The following is a 21,386-nucleotide window of genomic DNA, read 5'->3' on the forward strand; positions in this document are numbered from 1 at the left end:
TTCAATCACTCTTCTCGTACTCCATATGCAAATGGAATGGGAAGAAACCCTAACAATTGGTACAATAGGACATACCCTCTGCCATGCACCTCACAGTGATTTGCAGTGTAGACATAGATATAACGACTGCCTGGAGTCCTTGTGTCCCAGCCATGATGGGCATGTACTCCTTGGCATATGCAGTGAGTCGCCAGCCTAAGCATCAATAGTGTGATCCCTGCATGGTCAGAGGGGCTACCACCCCCAACAACAGGATGGTTACCGTGTTGGGTTTCGAGTGTGTTACTTTTGCCCGGAAGGAAGGTGGTAAAGATAGAAAGGCACAAAAGGTGAGTAATCATGGTTATTTGCATATTGCTGTAAGTATGTGGTATTCAATGGTAGGTTAAAAAAAAAAAAAAAAAAGGTTTTTGGTATACAGGCTTTCGGAGCCATTGGCTGTTCCTTCCGGCAGAAGGGTTGAAATCCTGTCCGGAAAGTCTCCCCTGATTCGGGTTTCTGGGTGACTCTTCTGAACTTTGCCCCCTTTTCCTAATTCAACTTTGGGTGGCCGGGTGGGCGGGTGGGTGTGTGTGGGTGTGTGGGTGTGTGTGGGCTTGCGTGTGCACCACCACTACGGGGGAAGACAATATTCACATAAATTTTTTTAGTGGCAATTATTGACAACTTCTTGCAGCAGCATATGAGGTGGTCATGAGGTTAGTTTGTACTTTGAAAGTGCAAACCAAATATTTTGACTCTGAAAATTGTTTAATTATGCATCTTACTGGACATTAACCATACTGGGCAGCAAATTGTGTTCACACTCACTTAAGTTGGCAAGTTATTTCAAAATGCTTGTAGTTGTAACAACCAATAAATTACATTAGACACTCATTATAAACTGTTAACCATCCTTTGCTTTCAGTATTCGAGTTTAAATAGATCTTAAAGTAGTTAATTTTGCTTATGTTTAGGCTTAGTATTATATTTTGCAACTGTGCAACCTTGTAATAACTAATCTGAAGAATTGTATTGGATGGCTATTGCACTGGGAAAATGCCACTGTGTCTGTAATCAGTAGATATTACACATATTGCTGAAAAATTTAAGTAACAAACAATATTTATTTCACATAATAACTATTTAATTTATACTATATTTATAAAAATAGAATTTTATCAAAAGTCAGATTAGTACACAACCTCTAAATACAAATTACAAGCTGCCAGTAACTTTAGGTATCTGAGATTCAAACATTATCCATTTCTTCTATAAAATTACATCTTTTTTGCATAAAACAACAAGATTAACATTTGTATGGAGTAACTTTTTAGGTACACAAAAACACACATATTTTATGAAGTCATAGAAGAAACCCTTTTTTGCTACAAAAACTTTAGTGTTTTCTTTTGTGAAAATATTTAAAGCTGCTTAAGCAGAACTTTCTCATAACAAGCGTACTTCCACAATGATACAATAATAAATGTAATAGTTAGAGTGTCTATGAATCTAACTTAAGTAATTTTCAAGTATTCATAATTGAAGTGTTACTCATTTTTATATGTTTGATCTCTGGTCCATATTTTTACCACTTTTTACATGTTGTTCCTCTAAAAGCAGCTTTACATTAGTTTGTATTTGTTCTATGTGCTGTATCAATGCTGACAAGCCATCTGTGTCACCTCCATTCTCTAGGGAAAATATTCTGTGGTTTGTCACAATGCTTTTAGCTTCATTTACTATTTTTGAATTAAATCTTTTTACAATATCCCCGTGTTCTCCTGAAATCCTTGCTTGTGTCCCTTTATTGGGCCAAGTAAACAAGCAAGCTTCCTCTAATGATTTTCCTGAAAACAACAACAAATTCTGAAAATGTTTTGAAATACATTTACAGTTTTTAAATAATGTATATAAACTAAGTGCAATATTTTCAATTTCATACAAGAGTTGTATTTGAGACATTAAACTCAAAATCTCTGCATTGCCCCTTATATGCTGTTCATCAGAGACAGCAAGAGCTGTCAAAAGATTTAGTAATACAACATGTAGAAAAAATAAGAAAAGCAAAAATACAACTGAAGTAAGCCAAATGTCTGTCAGGAAAGGAAGATTGCTAGCTTCAAATTCTCCTGTCATCATAATGACAGTTTTTAACAATGTTTTTAATGGATTTTCAAAGAAATTGATGGCTTCGGTTCCTCCACCACCAGTTTGTGTTTGATTAAAAATATCTGCAGTATTATTACCTTGAGAATTTGTCGTAGGCTGATTGGTAGATTGTGAGAATATTACATAGAAGCTGAGACAGAAAGCAAAAATTATGAATATGTAAGACTTTAAAATCTGTAGGTAGTTTAATGACACAGCCTTTAACATTTGTACATTAGTTGAAAATTTGTAGTGTCGGCCAGTCACAATAAAAAGATCTCGCCACGACAGCAGAATAGCGATAGTAAAGGCCCACTGAGTAAATGCACCAAGAGGACAATGAAGAAGAATAAGTGCTGCTGTGAGTATCAGACACAGATCAAACAGATTTTCACAATTTTTAGTATACAAATTTGTTTTTAAAACAAGCTGTGCAGTTTCTCTGAGTAACATGAGCATGGTACATATAAAAGCAGCTGCACAAAAGCACATTTGAATAGAATGCACCATTGTGGAATTTTCATTCAGTTTACCAACTTCAATTATAATGTATACATTTAATGTAATAACAAAAACAACACAGAGTATGAGGTTCAAGGACAGGAATGGTCTCATACAGTCATCTTTAATTCTCAAAAAACTAGTGATAAGTGGATGCTTTAAGAGTGGTGCATATTCACATGAGCTGCTAAGTGAGTGTAAGAAGTTCATTTCAGAATATTTTACTTGAGACCTGGGTCCAAGTAAAACTGATTTTCCATTTTTACTTTCTGCTTTTGATGGGCTGCTTTGGATTAGACTGCTGTTACAGCCTTTCAAACAATTTTTTTGGTTTTGTTGAGATATCAACATTTTATAATTGAAGATTAGAACAAAATCATCATTGCTTGGCAACATATTATCTCTAACTTCTATGCTCTTATCTAGCAACCTCTCCATTTCTTCAACAGATAAGGGATACTTCCCAAACATATTTTTTGCAAGTATGTCAGCACCATGACCTAATAATTCAAATATGATGTCCATATTTTCATTTTTAGCAGCATAGTGTAGGGCAGTATTTTGTTTATGATCAGAAATATTTGTATCTACTACTTTGATAACTTTAGTATTTAACAGTATATGAACCATGTGAGAGTCATTCTGGAGACAGGCTAACATAAGAGGTGTTCTCATATTTTTTTCATGTGTTTCATTTGGATCTACCTTTTCGAGAAGTTTCTTTGCAAAATCGTGAAGACCTCTTTCACAAGCATACTGCAGGAATGTGTAACCACATTCATCACATTTCAGAAAGTTTTCTTCAACAGACATTTTTTCAAACAACTCTTCAAATTCTGCATACCTCCTTTGGATCATAAAGTCAAAAAGTATCTTCTTCTCAGGTATTGGCTTGGGCCAAATGTCTTCACCTTCACCATCAAACAAAATAGTACTATCAAGTGGAGCAACACCATCACCTGCATTACGCATGAACTGAATTGCAGGTTTTATCAAGTGAGTGGGACCTCTTCGACTGGAAAGCCGAACAGGTGGAGACATTCCACTTTTGATTCCACCTTTTTCTTCTATCATTACTACAGCAGCATCACATCCTGCAACATCAGCAGGTGTCCTCCCAAAGTCATCCTTTGCATTCACATCAATGTTACCCACATTCAACAGTAATTCTAAACAATCATGCGTATGTTCAGAAGTCAAACAAAATGCGGCGATGTGGAGTGGTGTCTGTCCATTACCATCCCTCACATTAATTTCAGCAAGTGGATGTTCAACAAGTAGCTTAAGTGCTGCCCAGTTGCCCGCTGCAGCTGCTACATGCATTGGAGTCCTGAAAATTAAAGTAAACTTTTAAGTTCACTAATACATTTTTATACTTTTAACAATGTGTACACACACACACACACACACACACACACAAGGTGTGCTTGGTAGTTTGTGTGTGAATAGTGTGTGTGTGTGTGTGTGTGTGTGTGTGTGTCTCTCTTTTACTGATGAAGACTGACTGAATGCTTATCCAAGTATCTTTTAATTTAATTGTGCCTGTCTGTGCCTTAATGTGTCTTCTTTACAGTAAGTAGCAATCTGTATTTTCTGACATTGTTGATATTCCTACCTGGTGTTTGGTAGATGATGATCTGTTTAAAAAAAACCTTCAGGCAGTTCCTATTGCAAGGATCGTTTTATACATTAGAAGAGTTCCTGAACTACAGTGTAACATTTCTTGTATTGTAAATTTCAAATGTATGCCCAAATTTGTATTTGTAATACCGAATATTTTTATTGTAAACATATATTTTGCAATAATTATTTCTCTGTAACACTTATTATTTTGTAATCTTTATCTATCTCTAAAATGTATTTTTTCTAGTGGGTTAATCATATTATGAGAGTGCATAAGAATGGTAAAATTGAGGCACTGAAAGCAGTATTGATGCCAGAGCTGAGAGAAATAATTTAAAGAGACCTAAAAGTATATTGACTGGGTTGGCACATAGCTCAGAACAGATGAGGGATGTCCGTGCCTCATCTGTGGTGAGAGAAATCCCACCCATATCTGACCTGTCAAACCCCTCCACCACCAGCCCAAGTGAGGACTAAGATAGTATAATAAGTAAAGAATGCCTTCTAGCTGGGTGACACTTACTAGCAAAAGTGAGAAGGCTGAAAATGTAAATGGCATCAGCTCGATTAACAATAACAAAATAGGGAGAGAGAAGTAATTATGTTAGTAGGTGGGTGGGTGGGTGCAGGTGAATGTCTTGCAGAGCTCTGCATATGGGATCATATTCTGGGGTAACTCATCAAACAGAGCAAAAGTTTTTAGTGTGCAAGAGTGTGTAATAAGAATCATTTGTGGTGTAAACTCAAGAACATCATGTAGAAATCTGTTCAAGGAACTTTGTGTTTTAACCACTGCTTCTCAGTATGTGTATTCATTAATGAAATTTGTTGCAAGTAATATAGCTCTAATTCCAACCAATAGTTCAATATATAGTATCAATATTAGGAATAAGAACAATCTACATAAAGACCTAAAATCACTTACCTTGGTCCAAAAAAGGGATCCAATATTCAGGAACACACATTTTCAACAAAATGCCAGTGATCATTAAAAGCACAGTTTAAACAGAGTTTGAAAGACTTTTTGATAGGAAACTTCTTGTAGTCTATAGATGAATAACTTGACAGGAAATGTTAGACCAGCTTAAATAAAAATGTGTGTTAGATTTCAGTTTTGACTGCACTTGGTCACAACAGTCAAGATTAGGTATGTTGTGTATGATAAATTTATAAAAAGTGCATAACAATGTTTCATTCTGACAGTATATTAATTCTGTAAATATTAGCAGTTTCAGTTTATTGTAATGTATTCACCAATTTTGACAATCTTCTGACAGATTATAAGGGTAGTAAGTACTACATTCAAATGTTTTACTTTTTTTTTATATTATATTATACTTTCTGACATGTTCCACACCCAAGAGAATCCTCTCACTTTTGGGACTTTGGAATGAAAACTGAATCTAATCTAATCTAGATGTTTTTTCTCATGGTATTTGACTGGAGTGTAGCTTTGTATGGAAGTGAAACCTAGATAATAAGCTGTTAAGAGAAGAGGCCTGCACAGGACAGACTGGTGTGGAGAGCTGCATCAGGCCAGTCTTCAGAAGGCCACAGTAGCAGTGTGGACTGTGCATCCCTACCTTTTGTTCAGAATAGATTTTTTACATTTTGGCAAACAACAGAAAGTTAGAAATCCCTAGATAACACAAAAAAGTAAGAGTGCCTCAACCACTGCTACTATAACTCATCTAAATATTTTGAGTCAGTAGGTATTACCAATAATTATATAACAATATGAATGAAATAATGCTCAACGTTTCTTAACTTTTCTGATATTTTTTTTCCTTCTTCAAATTAGCCACATTTTGTGTAGATACTAATACAATACATTGTTTTTTTTTTCAATTCCCTTTGGCTTTTGATTGTGCACAAGGAGAATTGGCAGTAGTGTCAGTTTTAGATTTATTTCGTAATTGAGAGTTTGAGGAATTGCTGTTGGTAATTTCTCCTCTTGCACATTTAATAGGTTTCTTTACAGATGAAGTTGTACATAAATGTAATATTATAATTTCAACTAAAATTGTAAAACACTGAAACATTGTAATATGTGTGATACTAAGTGAGACAAGTTGACCTTTATGAATGTATCGGGGCGTCGGTAGATGAAACGCCATTGGTGGTGTCTGAAGAGCATGTAGGATACCTATTGTCACATCACGTGCATGACCGAGGAAGTGATGTGTTTGTGGCCACTGTTTTGAGACTTTTTATTGGTGTTATGCATACAATTTCAGTACACATCTTACTTCAGTCCCAACATTATGGTGTTACAACTGTTATTGCACAAAATGTCAGTCCATGTCAAGAAGTTAGTTCTGTTACCACAAAGTCACAGTCTGTACTGTTCTTATAAAACATTCAACTTGATATAATTCTCACAAACTGTGGACAATTAAGATAAAAACTAAATGTATTAGATTGCTTCACATCATGGATTAACATTCAAAAAATTAAACTTGAAAATATGATATGCAATCAGCCAAGTCACCTGGTTATTGTGTAAGGGCATTCAGTGTGTGTACAGCACAAACTGTTCAATGTGTATCCAGGATTGCAGATTTAAAATATTAAATTTTAATGTATTCTCACATTGTTGACTGTCATCCCAAAGTGAACTTTAAGGCAAAATATGTGGGCAGTGCAGTAAGCTGTCTGCCAAGGGGACAGATTTTGCTGAAAAGAGCTAACTGCAAACACTATAAAAACACAGCTTATAGTGTTGTTTTATAACTTATTGTATCACAAACTAAAAAGGTGAAAGTTACTTATTGGGACAGAAGAGAGAATTATATCAAGTTGAATGTTTTATAAGAACAGTACAGACTGTGACTTTGTGGTAACAGAACTAACTTCTTGACATGGACTGACATTTTGTGCAATAACAGTTGTAACACCATAATGTTGGGACTGAAGTAAGATGTGTAACAACTAAACTGTTTCTGAGACATATTACAGGCTGCAATCAGTGGTCCTAGCTGTAACCTGACACGAAACTAAAAAATTATAACAGTGACTAGCAATGATTAGCAAGTACAGCGATGTCTGGATAGACCACACGTTTGCCGAGTGAAGCACATTTGAGCTACATCGTCAACTGCAGATATTTTAAACAAGAGGATACTGTAAACATTGCATTTCTTGCTGCATCTTTGAATGAGTGGTAATTTTAAAGGACAATTATGAAAAAAGTTTGGGCTTCTAGCTAGTTACCATCAATTACACCCACAACATTTCGATTGGGCATCTGCCAATCATCCTCAGGTAGTCCACAAAAGATTGGCGGGGATGTCCTCCTTTCTGCAATATATAGTGTGCTCCGAGTATTTTGCACATGCATCAAAATCATGTTGACAGAGCGACCAAATTTCCTGGCAGTAGCGCTTTTGCTGGTGGAACTGTGGAAATTAGTTGTCCTCTGCATTACCGCCTCCCATGACCATCAATGCACTCTGTTTTCTTTGATTCGAGCAAATCATGGAGAAGATGGGATTGCACCCATTATGCAGCTGTCACAGTTCATTAGGTTTACCAACATTTGTATTTCCATGGATTCTTGAATAATGGAGTCTCAAAAAGACATTGGTGTGGACAAAATTATCGTTTTATCATAATCCATTGAAAGTCTAGTGGAGATACAATGCCTGACAATAGCAGACTTGCTTGGTTGCAAAATGTGAGTGCAAACCGACATTCAGTGCAGTATTCTACCATGGTGCATGTGGTCTGGCCTAGGTAAGCCATCCTACTGTAACATACCACCCTCTGCCCGCCCGCCCACCCGCCCCTCACCCCCCCCCCCCCCCACCCCCAGCATTACTATAATATTCGATACCCAGAATCTGTAGCCAGGTATCGGTACTTTCTGTTACACAAAGAATAAAAATCATGCCACTATGGCACCTTTGCCTGTTATGTAATTGTACTATATAATACTATGAATGATATTTAAACAAAATTTATGATTAAGTGAATAATATGTAAATATGCAACATAATAATCACTATGAGCCATCAATATTTACTCAGAACCATAATAATCAGTATGTTATTCATTTGATTAGAAGTAGTTATAAATGTTAGCATCTTTATTACTTTCGTTAATTAACTGCAGTTAGATCTCGAAAGTTCAGTTTAGAAAACGTTATTGTAAATCGATCAAAAACCAGAACCAAATTTAAATTCACGTAATTTTGAGTGATCTGTAATTTCAAACTCAAATTTGTAAACCAGAATTATTGCCATTACTAAATTAATTAATTGATCATTGTTAGAACATGTAATTAACTCCATTAATTATGTTTGGATGCATATTTCAAAGTTATGAGCCATTAAAAAGGTTAAAGAACTTGTGTATATATTATGTAGATGTTAGCAATATTTTCTGATCAATAATTGATTTGTATTTATTAAATTAATGAAATGCATTATTGTGAAAAAGTCATATTTAATTTTCAATCTTAAATTTTACCATTTCTAACCAAAAACTCATCTGTAATGAACTAATATTTTATGCTGTAAGTAATCCGATTGTCAACCTTTTGTATATTTGTAACTTTTAATTGTAACTATTAATTTCACAATGGTGTAATAATTGAAGTAATGAACACTCATTGTTTGGAATATATATAAGCAAACACGGCAATGCAGTGTCAGTTCGCCTAGGGGTTCACTTTGTAGTCAAGTCTTTTAATGTTATCATCAACAAATAAACATCCACAAATTGTATGACCTGGAGTTTTAATTAGAAGGAAAGTACAACAAAAATACTTTGCTATGCATCGCCCTTACTTACATCCTCTCCAGGTGCAAATATATAAGTAATTATATTAATGCACCGGTAAATAAATCATATGCATTCATAAAGTAAGGGAGATGTCATACTACTCTGGAAATGTATTTTTTCCACAGTAACAAATTTTCCTTCATTGCACCTAGCAAGTAAAATCTTAGATGCTGTGCAGAAAACCACTTTTAACTGAAAATTACTGAGGATTATAGCTACTTTGCATGAAATATTTACAAAAATGGGAAGAAAAGCTCTCCTTTATCCATTTCCTGGTTTTCTGTTTTAACTGATAGTGCTCTGTTAATATGTTTGGTAGAATATCTATTTTTCTTGGACACTTTATTTAGGTGGGTGAACTCTATGAACAAGTATTTTAAGTACAATCATAGTTTGTGATGGGTGATAACTCTACGACTGCATATGTCGATGTGTGTGCACTCGTGATAAACTGCATGCCACAGAGAGCCATCATTCTCCTGTCCAACCAAAACATCCAGCAAAGGAAAACAACCATCTTTCTCTAATTTCATAGTGAATCAGATGTTCTTACGATTGGAGCTGAGGTGATGTAAAAACTCCTTAATTTATTTCTCTCCAAGAGACCACACAATAAAAGTATAAAAACCAAAAGTATAAAACTGTATAAAAATACAGTTCATTTATGGGTTGATGATTCATGTGCTCTCTCCTCAAAATCCTCCATAAAAAGATTGGTAATCAGGGGAGATGGAGAGCTATCCATGGTGGTGCCATCAGTCTGTTCAAAATATTCATAGTTTAACACTTTCGCTGCAGCTGACGCTTTTAAGCATCACAACAAGCCATGCGCCAGTGCGGCTGATGCTTATAAGCGTCCACGCTCACCATCGGATTACTCAGTCTAGTTGCAGTGTCTAAGGTAGCATCATAGCGTGTAAACTTTTGTTTTGTGTGGTCAGTTATCGAACGTATATTGTTCGTAATGGCGGCTAATGAACATTTGAATGATGCCTGTGTGACCCCTATAGGTGTCAGACAGCAAACAGACTTCAATACGTGACAATACAGTCGAAGCTTATTTGAAGTAATTGATCTAAGGTGTCACCATAAGTCGGTATAGAACATGATCCTACAGATCTTACAAGGTCTTGACATCATCCTGTAGCTCAGGCGTGCTTAGGAGCGTCGGTTACGAGCAGTACCTGCCATTTCGGAGTGTTACCAGCACGCACTCGCAAGTTGTGAGCCACACTGGAGAGTTGCGCACCTGCACCGATGCCGCAGCGAAAGTGGTAACAGGAAACAGGTTGAGGAATGAGCATGCCAAAACAAAGCAATGATGTCCACATGAAACTTACTAAACGAACTTTAATATTTTGAGCAGACTGATCGCAGTGCCATGGAGTGGTGAAGTCAAAAGGATATTCTACCCCACACATTAACAGGGCATTATCAGTTACAACTGAGAGCCAGGAAGTGGATAAGAAGAGAAGCATCCCAGCTAAATCTCTAGTTTTTCTTCGCTTTGTTGACAATATTTCATTTAAAGTACCAGTAATCCTCTGTAATTTTGACATTAAAGCGGTTCTCCACCCACAATCTAGTATTGTTGACTTGCTGGGTTCAGTTAACGAAAATTTGTTACTGCAGAAGGCTGGAGTTTACAAAATATCCTACCAGTGTGATACAGCTGATATAGGTCAGACTGTGTGCACTGCGGAAGAGCACTGCACTAAACATCAATATTCCACTCGCCTTTCACAACTGAGCACATCTGCTATTGCCAGACATTGTGTCTGCACCACACATTCAATGGAACAACAAAAACAATCAATTATTGATGAAATTATTTAATTATACGTAAAAACAAAGATGCTGTAACTTACCAAACGAAAGTGTTGGTATGTTGATAGAGACAATAAACACACACAAAAATTTCAATCTTTCGCAACCCAAGTGTGCTTGATCAAGAAAGAGGGAAGGAGAGGGAAAGACGAAAGGATGTCGGTTTTAAGGGAGAGGGTAAGGAGTCATTCCAATCCCGGGAGTGGAACGACTTACCTTAGGGGGAAAAAAGGACAGGTGTACACACACACACACACACACACACACACACACACACACACACACACACACACACACAGGTAAGTCTTTCTGCTCCCGGGATTGGAATGACTCCTTACCCTCTGCCTTAAAACCCACATCCTTTCATCTTTCCCTCTTCTTCCCTCTTTCCTGATGAAGCAACCTTGGGTTGCGAAAGCTTGAAATTTGTGTGTGTGTGTGTGTGTGTATGTGTGTGTGTGTGTGTATTGTCTATCAACATACCAACGCTTTCGTTTGGTAAGTTACAGCATCTTTGTTTTTAGATATATTTTTCCCTTGTGGAATGTTTCCCTCTATTATATTCAAATTATTTAATTGGATAGATAAAAAAATTATCTCACCTAGCAGCAGCAGAGCACACACATAAAAGACTGTTGTAATTGGCAAGCTTTCAGAGCCAGTGGCCCCTCCTTCAGGCAGAAGGGTGGAAGGAAAAGGACTAGTGAGGTCTAAGAAAAGGGGCAGATTTCGGGAAAGTCACCCAGAGCCATGGGTTTGGGGAGATTTACTGTATGGGATGAGAAGGAAAGGAAACAGTCTTCTGGGTGACTTTGCAGAAATCTGCCCTTTTTCCTAGACCTCTCCAGCCCTTTTCATTCACCCTCCATCCTCCCCCTTCAACCCTTCTGCCTGAAGTAGCCACTGGCTCCGAAAGCTTGCCAATCACAACAGTCTTATGTGTGTGTTGTGGCACCACTTGGTGAGTAGATTTTTTTATCCATTCTATTAAATAATACATTCAATGGAGTAGGATAAAACAATTTTGGTCACAGAAACATCTTTTTGGCACTCCATTATTAAAGAATCTGTGGAAACACACAAGGCAGAAAATATCATGAGCTGTGGCAGAGAGGGGAGAGGCGTGGGGAGGGGGGTGGGGGGGAGAAAAGTGGAAAAAACTGTCATCTCACTACCAGAGTACCAGGATGGGTAATTTTCACTGTGCAAAGATAAATCCAAGTAATAACTACATGTGTTACTTTCAAGTTTTCCTTCAGTCATTATCTCCAACCTATAGTTTCAGGCTATGTTGCTGTACTCTATCATTATCTAGTTGTTTTATTATTAATTTTCTTACCTTCTGCTACAGAGATTAACAGAAGATGGATGTGCACCAGCATCAAGAGTGACTCTGACAAATTCTGCAGCAAGTTTTGAGTCTCTGAGGCCACAGGCTCGTTCAAGAAGTCTAGTATTATATGGCTTCTCGAACCAGAAATCAGCATCAAACCCATCTTTCGCAGCTTCTCGCCTTAGCAGTCGCTGATAAAGGGAAAAGTCACCCAGATCCACTGCCTCAAGAAGACGCTTCTTGCTGGCAGGAAAGTTTTTACCATGAGTGATCAGTCTCAGACACACATCTGGCAGCTCCGCTTGCAGCGCCTCACGCGCTGTTCGCCCACGTGTTAAATGTCTGTCCACATCTAGATCACGGTGTGCAGCCCTGCAAATGAAAGTCTATGTATTACTTATCTCATACAGAATTTATTTCATTTTTGTGAAGTATTTCGGTTGTGAGGGAATATTGCTTGCACATTCTTTAACAAAAGAAGAGTATCATAAGGCTCCAGAAGAATCTATATTACTAAAATGTTATCTTGGTAACATACCAGTTGCAGTGTGGAGGCAACAATGTCAAACTACTCATTAAGGTGTATAATATTATGTTAGAAGTTTAACACAATAAGACAAGTATTACTATCAGAAACAGTGAGCATCTTGATGCATCATAAATAATGGTGCTATAGTTGACTGACTCCATTCAGTCAGCATGTAATTCTAGATCTGCTAATGACTCTTCATCAGAGATAACTTACTGTGTCCTCCCTACCAAAAAATCTTCACTCAAGTCAAAAATATTGACTGATACCACATATGATTATAATTTTGATAATAAGCAATGATGTCTTGCTGAGACAAGTGTTTTTTAGGAAATTGAGGAATACTGCATCTACTTGATGTCTTGATTTATGGCTTTCAGTATGTCATGTGAGGAAAGTGATAGTTGAATTCCACATGATCTATATTTTTGGAGTCCATATTAGTTGTCACATTGGAGGTCTTTCTGTTCAAGATACCTCATTACATTTGAGCTCAGAATATGTTCTAATTCTCTACAACAAATGAGTTTTAAGGACACTGGATGGTAGTTTTATAGGTCATTTTTGCTACCTTTCTTATAGAAGGGCGTGACCTGTGCTTTCTCCCAGCTACTGGGATGATTTTCTGTTCTGAGAGCCCTGTTACTGTTGTAGTCCAAAGACTAGTTTGATGCAGCTCTCCATGCTACTCTATCCTGTGCAAGCCTCTTCATCTCCAAGTAACTACTGCAACTTACATCCTTCTGAATCTGCTTAGTGAATTCATCTCTTGGTTTCCCTCTACAATTTTTAGCATCCACGCTTCCCTCCAATACTAAATTGGTGATTGCTTGATGCCTCGGAACATGTCCTATCAACAGATCCCTTCTTCTAGTCAAGTTGTGCCACCACAAATTACTCTTTTTCCCCAATTCTATTCAGTATGTCCTCATTAGTTACGTGAGCTACCCATCTAATCTTCAGCATTCTTCTGCAGCACCACATTTCAAAGCTTCCATTCTCTTCTTGTCCAAACTGTTTATCACCCATCTTTCACTTGCATATGTGGCTACACTCCATACAAATAACTTCCAAGAAAGACTTACTGACACAAATCTATACTCGATGTTAATAAATTTCTCTTCTTCAGAAATGCTTTTCTTGTTATCATCAGTCTACATTTTATATTGTCTCTACTTTGACAATCATCATTTATTTTGCTGCCCAGATAGCAAAACTCATCTATTACTTAAAGTGTCATTTCCTACTCTAATTCCTTCGGCATCCTTGTTTTGCTTTTGTTGATGTTCATTTATATCCTTCTTTCAAGACACAGTCCATTCCATTCAACTGCTCTTCCAAGTCTGTTGCTCTCTCTGACAGAATTACAATGTCATCGGCAAACTTCAAGGTTTTTATTCCTTCTCCCTGGATTTTAATTCCTATGGCAAATTTTTCTTTTATTTGCTTACTGCTTGCTCAGAGTACAGATTAAATAACATCAGAGATAGGCTACAACCTTGTCTCACTCCCTTCCCAACCACTGCTTCTTTTTTGTGCCCTTCAACTATTATAACTGCCATTGGGTTTCTGTACAAACTATAAATAGCTGTTTGCTCCCTGTATTTACCCCTGTCACCTCCAGCATGATAGATTATAATTTAAAGAAAGGCTGAGTCAGCTTGAGTTCACTGTAGAATCTAGTACATATTACATCAAGCCCTGGGGCGTTGTTCAGTTTTAATGATTTCAGCTGTTTCTCAAAGCCACTGACAGTAATCTATATTTTACGTATCTTTTCAGTGACACAAGAATTAAATCTGGGCAATATTCCCACATGTACCTCTGTAAAGGAATGTTGGAAAACAGGTCAGCATTTATGCTATTGCTTTGCTACCTTCAGTTTCATTTCCTGTCTCACCCGAAAGTGCCTGGACACCTGCTTTGGTGCCACTAACAGCTTTCACACATGAACAGAATTTCTTTAGGCTTTGTGGAAGATGTTTTGACAATATTCTCATAAAGTGTCACTGAAAGCTTCACGCAGTGCTCTCGAATCAGTCAAATGCATTTCATTCAATATCTCGAGACACAACTAGTTGGTATCCTTCAACTGTTAATACTTTTACTTCCACAAATGACCAATATTTTCCCTGATCTTAGTACTCATTTTAATATAGTTGTACATGAACATTTCTGAAAGTGTTATTTAGTTGATGTTCCATTTAAATTTTTTATTCAGATGGTTATATTGAACTTGCTGAATTCAGTTATGCAGTTAATTTTACTAGAAGCTCAGTTAATTGGAAGTTGTAGCTAACAGAGTTTTACTACAATATATAATGAGGAACACATTTTGAGCAAATTGACAGAATAAGAAGTATTTTTACCATTCATTCAAAAGCAGTCATTCCACTCTTTCTGAGAACATACTTTAAATTATGACACTAATTAACTTCCAAGATAATTAAAATTGCAGTTCACATGTTGTATAGTTTCAAGTGCCAATTTTACCTCTGTGATTGTTGGATTATAAACTTTGACATCATATTTTTGTCACTATATTTTTTCTGATCTAGATTACATACCTCACTAATTAAATAGATCAGTAATCAATGACTTTGATAATTTGATATCACAAAAAATAAATTTAAAGATGGATTCCATACTTGCAATCAGGGTATTCCCAAGGTGGAAGCATAAGATTTCTACATACTTTTATAACTTACTAACCTTCAACATTTTTCAGTTCAGTCATAGTGCATCTAAAATAGCAAAATCTAACTAAGCCAATCTTCAACACATTATGTAGTTTCTGAGACTAATAAATATCCATATGCCTATCTTTAAATAGCCCACCTCACTCCAGAATCTTGAGTATGCGACTGGAAATCAATCGTATAACACAATTGTGTCGGTCTGTGTTAAAGTCCGCTGGTCGCATTAGTTCACAGAACAGTTATTTTGGTCAGTAAGAAATAGTCTGAGGGCTCCAGTCATATTGTTAACATCCATGTATCTAAAAGTCTGCAATCTGAAAGCTCAGAAGTAACAACTATGTTGGTTAGAGTGGAATTATAGCTCTGAAATCTGTTCTGGTGGAATAATATCTGTGTATCTTAAAATCACAGATGCAATAGTAATCTTACAAAATAGAAATGTGACTGTGCCATGAAACCTACTTACTGGACAATTTAATTATGTTGTCAAATGTCTAAACGACAACAACATGCACTGTATATTATGATGATATATTGCTACTGCATCAAGTTTTTATTGAAATATCCAAAAAACAGAGTGTCACTGAATTAAAGCCAAGTTATTGTATTGTGGACATGCTTATGGAAGAAATGTGATTCATCTATCTATAAAAAATGTGTATTGTATCATCAGAACTGGCCATCAAAATTTTCTGTGTGTGAATACAGTGGGGAGGAACCATTTAATTTTAACTGTTGGATGTCTCAAATAATTTGGCACTATCATTTCTAAAATTACATTTCAGGATGATATTTCAAAAACATCAAGATATGAGACTTCAACATCCACTTTGACAAACCACTAAAAACTGCACAACAGCAGGCTATGTCCCTTTGTACCAGTTATTATTATTATTTCTTTACTTTCTCAGACATTAAGTCTGGTTAAAAATGGATCGTGACGCGGACCTTGATCAAGCGTCACTTCCTTTTAACTGTACGGTATATGTTATATTGCATTTAGGAACTTTCGGGTAATTGAACATGTATCAATAATTACGGATTTCTGTAGTTGTATATATAAGTTTGGATGTAGCTGTATTGCACTGATGTACTGGTGGATATTGTGTGGTATGACTCCTGTAGTTGATAGTATAATTGGTATAATGTCAACTTTATTCTGATGCCACATGTCCTTGACTTCCTCAGCCAGTTGGATGTATTTTTCAATTTTTTCTCCTGTTTTCTTTTGTATATTTGTTGTATTGGGTATGGATATTTCGATTAGTTGCGTTAATTTCTTCTTTTTATTGGTGAGTATGATGTCAGGTTTGTTATGTGGTGTTGTTTTATCTGTTGTAATGGTTCTGTTCCAGTATAATTTGTATTCATCATTCTCCAGTACATTTTGTGGTGCATACTTGTATGTGGGAATGTGTTGTTTTATAAGTTTATGTTGTAAGGCAAGCTGTTGATGTATTATTTTTGCTACATTGTCATGTCTTCTGGGGTATTCTGTATTTGCTAGTATTGTACATCCACTTGTGATGTGATCTACTGTTTCTATTTGTTGTTTGCAAAGTCTGCATTTATCTGTTGTGGTATTGGGATCTTTAATAATATGCTTGCTGTAGTATCTGGTGTTTATTGTTTGATCCTGTATTGCAATCATGAATCCTTCTGTCTCACTGTATATATTGCCTTTTCTTAGCCATGTGTTGGATGCGTCTTGATCGATGTGTGGCTGTGTTAGATGATACGGGTGCTTGCCATGTAGTGTTTTCTTTTTCCAATTTACTTTCTTCGTATCTGTTGATGTTACGTGATCTAAAGGGTTGTAAAGGTGGTTATGAAATTGCAGTGGTGTAGCCGATGTATTTATATGAGTGATTGCTTTGTATATTTTGCTAGTTTCTGCTCGTTGTAGAAAGAATTTTCTTAAATTGTCTACCTGTCCATAATGTAGTCAATATAATGGAAGGAAACATTCCACGTGGGAAAAATTATATATAAAAACAAAGATGAGGTGACTTACCGAACAAAAGCGCTGGCAGGTCGATAGACACACAAACAAACACAAACACACACACAAAATTCAAGCTTTCGCAACAAACTGTTGCCTCATCAGGAAAGAGGGAAGGAGAGGGGAAGACGAAAGGAAGTGGGTTTTAAGAGAGAGGGCTTGTGTCTGTATGTGTGGATGGATATGTGCGTGTGTGCGAGTGTATACCTGTCCTTTTTTCCCCCTAAGGTAAGTCTTTCCGCTCCCGGGATTGGAATGACTCCTTACCCTCTCACTTAAAACCCACTTCCTTTCGTCTTTCCCTCTCCTTCCCTCTTTCCTGATGAGGCAACAGTTTGTTGCAAAAGCTTGAATTTTGTGTGTATGTTTGTGTTTGTTTGTGTGTCTGTCGACCTGCCAGCACTTTCATTTGGTAAGTCACATCATCTTTGTTTTTAGATATATATTTCCTACGTGGAATGTTTCCCTCTATTATAACCATATGTTAAATAATTTAGTTAGATGTGAATGTGTTGAGGTGAATTTCTTTAGCCAGTAATTTGCTATTTTATCATTTCCAGGGGCTTTCCAATTGTGTGTAGAATTAATTGCTCGGGTGACTTCATGTTGCAAAATTATCACTTGAGGCATTTGTGGTATCATCTTGTATGTGTCTGTTTCTGCTTGTATCCACCATGCATGCCTGTTATGTTGTACTGGGTTTGACCATATGTTGCTCCAGAAGTGTTCCATGTCTTATGTTTGGTGGATTGTATTTTAATGTGTGTGTTATCTATTGTTTGGTAAAATCTCTTTTTGTTTGTGTTGAAGGTTTGGTTTTGTTTCCTTCTATTTTCACTTTTTTTATATCTTCTACGTCGTTTGGCCAATGTTTGTAATTTCTGCTTCTTTTCATCTAATTGCTCTATTGCTTCTTGTTGTGAGATTTTACGTAACCTTTTTCGTTTTATGTCTGATATTTCATTTCTTATAAATTGTGTTAGCTGTCCGATGTCTTTTCTCAGTTTTTCTATTCTGATCTGTAGCCTGTATTGCCATGCTGGTTTTGTGGGTTTCTTCTGTGTGTTGGTTTGTTCTGATCTCTGCCTAGTGTGTATATTTAGTATAGTGAGTGCTCCTATATAAACCAGTAGTTGTAACTCTTCCATAGTTGTATTTTCATTTATTTTGTTGTGTATGATTGTGTTGATAGTTTTTATTGTTGTTTCGACTTGTGGGTTATTTGGCGGTCTATGCAAGAATGGTCTGATGTCTGTATTTGTGTCTTTGTATTCTATATATGTCAGCTGAAATTTTTCTTCTATATCTAACATCTTTGTCTCTTCGTGTTCTATTTGTGCTTGTTCTGGTGACTGTCTTAAGATTTCGTTTTCCTCTGATTGTTTAATTGATGCGTGTTGGTCTTTGTTTGTTTGCTCTGGGATGTTTAAGTCCATTACTGTATTTTCTTCTTCTTCTGATTGCACATTATTTTGTTCCAGTATTTGTTGTACTTGTTTTTTGATGTTTTCTAATTCTGACTGGGGTATCCTGTTATTTTTTATTATTACACGGATCTGATCAGCTAATTGTTGTTCTGTTAAAAATTTTAATTCCGGGTATCTGGTAATAAATGTTGTGTATACTTGTGATATGTATCCAGTTGTGTTGGTTCCTAGGTTTGTTGCTTGGTAATAACAGAACATGAGGTGTCGATTAACTTCATCTGACCATCTCATCCTCTGTCTTTGTTTTCCTTCTAGGGTGGTTGCAGGAAGCATATCCTGCAAAACACCTCTATTTGGATTTAAATCATTTCCCAGTTGGCTAGCAGTGTCGTTACCATTGTGGGCGGGCATAGGGTTCAAGTGTCGTCCCCGACCATGACGGCGCTTGTCCGAGGCTTCTTTAGTTCTGTCCTGAACCAAGTAATCACAGTAAAAGGGGGGTTAGCCCTATTAGTGGTTTGTTCTTTTCGTCTTCTTTTCGTCGCCTTTTACGACTGGTAGAACATACCGGAGGCCTATTCTTTTCCCGGGCCTCCACGGAATTTATTATTATTATTATTATCATCTTTCCTTTCTCAGACCTTAGGTCTGGTTCGGAATGAAAGTGACGCGGACCTTGATCAAGCGTCACTTCCTTTTAGCTGTACGGTATATGTTACATTGCGTTTAGGAACTTTCGGGTAATTGAACATGTATCAATAATTACGGTTTTCTGAAGTTGTATATATAAGTTTGGATGTAGCTGTATTGCATTGATGTACTGGTGGATATTGCGTGGTATGACTCCTGTAGTTGAAAGTATAATTGGTATAATGTCAACTTTATCCTGATGCCACATGTCCTTGACTTCCTCAGCCAGTTGGATGTATTTTTCAATTTTTTCTCCTGTTTTCTTCTGTATATTTGCTGTATTGGGTATGGATATTTCAATTAGTTGTGTTAATTTCTTCTTTTTATTGGTGAGTATGATGTCAGGTTTGTTATGTGGCGTTGTTTTATCTGTTATAATGGTTCTGTTCCAGTATAATTTGTATTCATCATTCTCCAGTACATTTTGTGGTGTATACTTGTATGTAGGAACGTGTTGTTTTAAAAGTTTATGTTGTAAGGCAAGCTGTTGATGTATTATTTTTGCGACGTTGTCATGTCTTCTGGGGTATTCTGTATTTGCTAGTATTGTACATCCGCTTGTGATGTGATCTACTGTTTCCATTTGTTGTTTGCAAAGTCTGCATTTATCTGTTGTGGTATTGGGATCTTTAATAATATGCTTGCTGTAATATCTGGTGTTTATTGTTTGATCCTGTATTGCAATCATGAATCCTTCTGTCTCACTGTATATATTGCCTCTTCTTAGCCATGTGTTGGATGCGTCTTGATCGATGTGTGGCTGTGTTAGATGATACGGGTGCTTGCCATGTAGTGTTTTCTTTTTCCAATTTACTTTCTTTGTATCTGTTGATGTTGCCAGTGTTTCTGATGCATATAGTATCTGCAGTCTAATGACAGTCTGGTAGTGTCCGAGTTTAATGTTTTTGGATATACATTTTTTTGAATACATTTGTCTGCAGTAGTGAGTTGCTGTCTCTAGTTTTTGTATTCTAGCCCTGCAGGCTGGATGACCTTTCGCCACAGGCTGAATTAGTTCTCCAAGATATTTAAAATGTTTAGATACCTGTATTTTCCCGTATTTCGTAGTTATTTTCTTTGGCGGATTTTTGATATTTGTAATGATTTCTGTCTTTTCTAATGAAATTTGCAAGCCTGCTTTTTCAGCAGTTTCTTTAAGTAATTCTATTTGTTTTATTGTGTCTTTTTGTGTGTAAGCTAAACAGGCGAGATCATCAGCGAAGGCAAAACAGTTGGTTTCAATGGCTTTGTAGCACTTCCCTCCAATTTGCACTTTCTCAACTCCATGTTTTTGCGCGAGTTTTCTCCATTCTGCTATGACTTTATCCAGAACATAGTTGAAGAGTACAGGGGACAGCGCATCTCCTTGTCTGACGCCGGTTTTGACCTCGAAATGGCGTGAAATTTCTCCTTGGAATTTTACTTTTGATGTTGTATTTGTTAATGTTTCTTTGATTATGGTGATTGTTATTTCATCTATTTCATATTCTCAAAGTGTTTTGATGAGTGGGTCCCTATCGATTGAGTCTTAAGCTTTTTTGAAATCAATGAATGTTATGAAATATTTCTTGCTCCTTGTAAATAAATAGTTCATTGTTGTTTTGAGGTTAAAAATTTATTCGGCGCAGGATCTTCCTGGTCTGAAGCCAGCTTGATATTCTCCAAGTTTTCCCTCTATAATTGGTGATACACGATTGAGCAGGGCTTTTGATAGAATTTTGTATGGGACTGGGAGAAGCGATATTCCACGATAGTTGTTAACATCCCTTTTGTCACCTTTTTTAAACAAAGGGTGAAATAGGGCAGTTTTCCAGTGACTTGGGATTTTCTTGGTTTCCCA

General features: G+C 36.5%; 1 protein-coding gene across 2 annotated transcripts in view; it reads right to left on the reverse strand.

The window, feature by feature from the left end:
* Nucleotides 1–1,394: 1,394 nt before the first annotated feature.
* Nucleotides 1,395–21,386, reverse strand: part of LOC124622286 (serine/threonine-protein phosphatase 6 regulatory ankyrin repeat subunit A-like) — a 121,749-nt gene continuing 101,757 nt past the window's right edge. Inside the window, exons 4-6 of one of the 2 annotated variants that reach the window (XM_047147955.1) lie at nt 12,206–12,571; nt 3,476–3,961; nt 1,655–1,829 (exon numbers count right to left, since the gene is read on the reverse strand). In XM_047147955.1, coding sequence (XP_047003911.1) covers nt 1,787–1,829; nt 3,476–3,961; nt 12,206–12,571 — 895 coding nt within the window. In that variant the 3' untranslated portion in view covers nt 1,655–1,786. Of the gene's footprint in view, nt 3,962–12,205; nt 12,572–21,386 lie in introns of both variants that reach the window. The other variant, XM_047147954.1, reaches the window with a different exon arrangement.

This window comes from Schistocerca americana, chromosome 7 (assembly GCF_021461395.2).
Source record: "Schistocerca americana isolate TAMUIC-IGC-003095 chromosome 7, iqSchAmer2.1, whole genome shotgun sequence".
Classification (NCBI taxonomy): Eukaryota; Metazoa; Arthropoda; class Insecta; order Orthoptera; family Acrididae; genus Schistocerca; species Schistocerca americana.